General features: G+C 49.0%; 1 protein-coding gene across 1 annotated transcript in view; it reads right to left on the bottom strand.

Moving 5' to 3' along the window:
• Positions 1-1,504: 1,504 nt before the first annotated feature.
• The window catches only part of DLX6 (distal-less homeobox 6), a 4,330-nt gene continuing 757 nt past the window's right edge, over positions 1,505-5,077 (bottom strand). The window contains exons 2-3 of the mRNA XM_029957216.1: positions 3,792-3,985; positions 1,505-1,980 (exon numbers count right to left, since the gene is read on the bottom strand). Of these exons, the coding sequence (XP_029813076.1) occupies positions 1,729-1,980; positions 3,792-3,985 (446 nt within the window). The 3' untranslated portion in view covers positions 1,505-1,728. The remainder of the gene's footprint in view (positions 1,981-3,791; positions 3,986-5,077) is intronic.

Genomic DNA, 5,077 nt, shown 5'->3' with positions numbered 1-5,077 from the left:
CTGATAAATGGCTCAGTGGTTTCAAGGTTCATAATTTGAAGGATGCCCAGGTCTGTAGCCATTAATTCTCGCAGTATGGGGCTTCCTGCTTGTATGACGAAAGGGCTTTTCATTTTCATTATTTCTGCGCTTTCCACAAGATCGGGAGGATGTATTTCATCCAGGATCATGCATTTTCCTACCTAGCTCGCTTGCAAAGGGTGTAAACATTAAGTAGTTATAATTGTGCATTTACTTTGGTTTTTTTTTTTTTCTTGTATTCTTTCCTCTTGTTTAAAAAAAAATGCTTCCAAACAAAGACAAATACAGCTGTATGATTTTGGCTGAGGAAAGGAAAGGAGAACACTCAGTTTCAGACTGGAAACTACTGCATGTCTAGAGGTTAACCTGGGGATAGATCAGTCTAATGTTTTTTTTAAAATGGATGGATGTGTGGAAATATAATAAAAATATAATATATAAAGGAAGCTGAGAAAACATCCATGTTTAATGTTAAAGTACTTAAAACAAAGGCTAGTGCTGCAAACTGACATCTTTGCAGGCACTTGATGTTTATATATAGGGCTTCCCATATTAGGAAATAGGAGTTCTCTTAAGAGTGATAGAAAATATACTGGGAGGGAAGGAGGAGGGGGTGGTGAGATGAAGACACACAGAGAAATATACAGGACACTCCCAGCGTTTTGTGGCTTTTACTCCATATATGAAAGAAGACAAAACCATACAAAGTATATGTACAACTAAAATTCAACAATATATACAGAAATGTTTCTCAATATAAACGTCCCTATTAGCTTAGTGAATGCCACCAATTCACCTAGTAAAGGTATCAAAGCAATAGAATGGTGATTTTGGTTGTTTCCTCTGTCTTTCCTGATTCCAGTTCAGGGTCTGGGGGTGGGGTGGAAAAAGAGTGGTTTGGTTTTGTTGTTGTTGTTGTTGTTTTTAAAAAAACATCATCATTCTTGCTCATTGCATTTTGATAAAACATGCAGCGTTCCCTTTGTGGAAACGTTCTAATCTTACAGCCGATTTTTCCTTTTTCTTTAGAGAAGGGCTGTTAGATGAGGGGTTTTTCTTTTTCTTTCTCTTTTCTTTCTGTTGTTTTGTTTTGTTTTGTCAGTCTGGAATTGGTAAATAAAAATGCAGGAGCCCGAAATGCTTCTTTTTCATCATGTAATGTCTTAAGCTCATTAAACAAGTAAAAACGCTGCCATGTTTGCGCAGGTTCTTCTGGTGGGGGGAAATGTCTGTAAAAAAAAGTCGTTTTGATGGATACTCCCAAAGAGAAGAGGAGGCTCAGAGCCTGAATCCCAAAGGGTAAGGGAAAAATGTCCTTGCAGTGAGGGGTTTCAGGAGCGCTGGCATAGAAGCCAGTATCTCTCTCTCTCTCTCTCTGAGATGAAAGATCAGTTACTGAGGCTGCTCAAGGGAAAAAGCAGACGAGAAAAGGAAAGGGGAAAAGAAAAGGAGGGAGGGAGGGAAGGAAGGAAGGAAGGAAGGAAGGAAGGAAGGAAGGAAGGAAGGAAGGAAGGAAAGGAGAAGTTAGGGAGAGAGGGAGAGAGAGAGAGAGCGAGCCCAAGAGGGCGAACAAGCGCCCCCACTCTCTTGCCACACAGGAGTTCTCCGAGCCTGCTCCTTAGCTGGGTCTGGCGATGCAAGGCAGGTCCTGGATCCTCCTTGCCTTGTTCAGACGGTTCCCTAGGGTATCAATTTCCCTCAGACAACTCACATCATCTGTGGTCTCTGCATCGTGTCCTGGTGTGGAGAGGAGTACCAATGCGAATAGCCGGGCATGTAGCTGTTGGGGGGCATACTGACGCCCTTGGCTGAGGCAGAAACGTCCCACACCGGAGGCAGCGCCGGCGAGCGCGGTGACAGGGCCGCTGAGCCCGGGAGGGGGTCACTCTCATGCGGGTTACTGCCCTGCTTCAGCAATTTCTTAAACTTAGAGCGTTTGTTCTGAAACCATATCTTCACCTGGAACGAAAGGCAGCAGCGGGTCATTAGGCAAAACATCGAACCGGTGCCTCCATTCCAGGCTTCGGAAGCAATTCTCCCCCCGCCCCCCTCAAAACAAACAAAACTGCGAACGCCAGGTCCCCGCCTTCCTCCACCTCTTTCTAGCCTCCTCTCTCTCGCCCCGCCCCGGTCTACCAGGTATCTTGTCTGGATACCGAATGTCATGGTAGCTCTTTAGTGGGATGCAAGCCTAGTTTCAAAACAGCAGCATAAATGAGAATAAACTAAGACCAAAGGAAAATAAGATAGCCAAGTTTAAAGTCTAAAGAAGTATATTTAACCGGAGAACTTTTCAGATAAAAGCCACACTTCCTCTGACAGTCTGTTTTGTGTTTACTAATGCCCAAATCTGGCATCTCTGTGCATGTACAGGGAGCAAATGACTGTGAACAGAGAAAGCCCTGCACATTTGTAACCAAATATCTTGAATATACCTATGCGTATGTTGCATGTGCATGAAGCATCTTTCTCCTGAAGCAAATATATCCTCATAATCCTGTAAGGAATAGGGACGGGACCTTCCCTAGTTCCCTACTTTGTATGTGGCTTAGTCAAATTGTGGTCAGCAATCATCACATGGTTGTTAGTGTGGTCACTAAAAGTCAAAGGACTTCTGAAAATTAAATGTGAATCAGGAATCTGGGATGGAAGCATATCTAAGCTACTTCGTTTGAAGAAGGAAATTCTATGGTGCCACTTCTTTTACCTTTAAAATTCCTTCGCCATAGGAATCTGCTTTTCCAAGAGTAATACAAGTTACTGAGTTGCAGGAACCCCAAATATTTTTGGTGGCAATGTGGCAAGAGAAAGAAGGATGAATTGAAAAGAAGAGCTTCACGGACGTCTGTTGGAAGGCAGCACACACTCACTCACCAGCTAGAGTCTCCTAATCCCTGGAGTCCCCTTGCTGAAGCTAGCCCACCTCACGTGAGGCCTACCACCCCATGCAGCTCAGTTAATTGGCCGGGACAAAACCATAGGTGATGGCAGCCCGGCTTTATGACCAGGGTCCTGATATACCTGCTTAAGCCCCTTCCTGTGAAGTCGAAAATGCCCCATATGTCTTTCAAATTAGTAGGACAGGAGAACTTCAGCAACTGTACTTAACTGAAGCTTCACCTGCTGTAATTTGGTGAGCATTCCTCTTTGATCTTCAACTCTGCCATTGCCCCCAACTCCTGTACCAGCCAGTCACCCAGGATGATTTAACCATTGAGCTTAGGGCAGTCTTCAGAAAGGCCCACCTCACCTATCCTAGGATGGATAGTTTGCACTTTGGTCCCTTTAGTAAATCCTGTTGGAGCCTATATATATCTGGTCTCCCCCACATGCCAATTTCATAACTCTATGTCAATGAGTGAAATCCTGATTAAGTCCCATGGCCACACAAATGGATCCTTTAAGAAACATAGCTCTTACTCTGCCTCCTGGCCTGAATATCTTTTTTTCTCCTACATGTTTGTTCTCTTTCATGTCGTTCTGCTCTGGAATAGGACTTGATTAATTTATGAGTTTGGTCACCAAAGGACACTAGGCTGGGGCGGGGGTCGCCGAGGGGTGGGAGGATGTGCAAATCCAATCCAGCATTGAATACCAGGTCACTTATTCCAAACTGTTGTCCTGAAAAGTGTGTAATGGAGCAAAGGCATTTGTCATTAAGCTCTTTCCATCCTTAGTTGACTAGGCCAAGAATTCCTCCTGATGTGCTCCCTGCCCGATCTGTAAGTAGGGTCAGCGTTTCAGGGATACTTGGGCTTCTCGGGAATTACCTGTGTTTGTGTCAGTCCTAAGGAGGCTGCCAGTTCAGCTCTCTCGGGAAGGGCCAGGTACTGAGTTTGCTGAAATCGGTGGTTTAAAGCCTGGAGCTGCAGGCTGGAATAAATGGTCCGAGGCTTCCGAATCTTTTTCCCTTTTCCATTGAACCTGATTTCCCCATTTTCAATCACTGTGGTTTTTTGTTGATCTGCAAGCAAAAAATACAGAGGAGCAGTCACCCGTGAGGCCACTGCGGCAGCCTTCCTGAGCTCGGCCTGGACTGCGCCGGCTCTTCCCAAAGCCCCAAATGGATTTCTTCGAAGCGTCCCCACGCCACCCTGACCTCTCTGGGTTCACGGTGCCCGGGTGCTTCCTGTGGATGCGGAAGCTTCTGGCCGACCCTGACTCTTGCCCTAATAACGTGGGGGGGGGGGGGGCTGGAGCGCCGGAGCGCTCTGGACCCTGGGGCAAACAGCCTCTCTGCCGCAGCGGAGGCGGCGCCGGCCGCTCTCCGGGGCGCGCTGCGCAGCGGGACCGCTGCTCTCGCCACGAAGCGGGGGCCCTCGGCCTGGCGTTACGGTGTCTTAAGCTGTGCTCGAGCCACCCTGATGCTTATGCGGCCAGTTGACTTGATGTCACTAGCTCTGCGCCCGGTGCATCAAGACCCTCGGCGAGTCCGAAATTATTGTGCTGAGAGGGACCGAATCGAATCCCCAAACAAAACACAACCGGCCGCTCTGACCAGCTCCCGAATGTGCTGAGCCTCGCGTGGCAACTTTGAACCCCTCGGGGTCTGAGCACGGTCCGCCCGAGGCCCTCTGCTTCGCCACTCGGAACAAAGGAGCAGCCAGCGTTGTACCGAAAACCCAGAGGGAGGGGACCTGGGCAGGGGTGAGGGGTGGGGGATATCTAAAAGCCCGCGGGAAAGAGCCCAATTGTCACCAGCTTTACCAGAGCTAGAGGCAACATCAGCTTCCCTTCGGGTCACCGAAGCGCACCGGGCGCCACCCGTAAAGTAGGCCACTGGCTGTCCAGATCGGGTTGGGGAGCAAAACACGCTCCCCAGTTCCGGCTCAGAAAAGTCCCCAGTCCTGCCAAACGCCGGTCAGAGACCGGAGGGGAGGAGGGAGGCAAAGGGCGCACAGACCCGGCGACCTGGAGCGCGCAGTACGGACCGACTGGTAGAGTGAAGCAAGCGCGGAGCCGGAGGCGCGGCTCGAGAGGCGCGCCCGAGCCCAGGAGCGAGGCGGGCGGCGCCGCGAGCGAGCCGAGGGTCCGCCGCGGCGAGAAGGGGCCGGGC

Source organism: Suricata suricatta, chromosome 2 (assembly GCF_006229205.1).
Source record: "Suricata suricatta isolate VVHF042 chromosome 2, meerkat_22Aug2017_6uvM2_HiC, whole genome shotgun sequence".
Classification (NCBI taxonomy): Eukaryota; Metazoa; Chordata; class Mammalia; order Carnivora; family Herpestidae; genus Suricata; species Suricata suricatta.
Note: the sequence above shows the minus strand (reverse complement) of the source record. Positions and strands in the feature narration are given on the sequence as shown.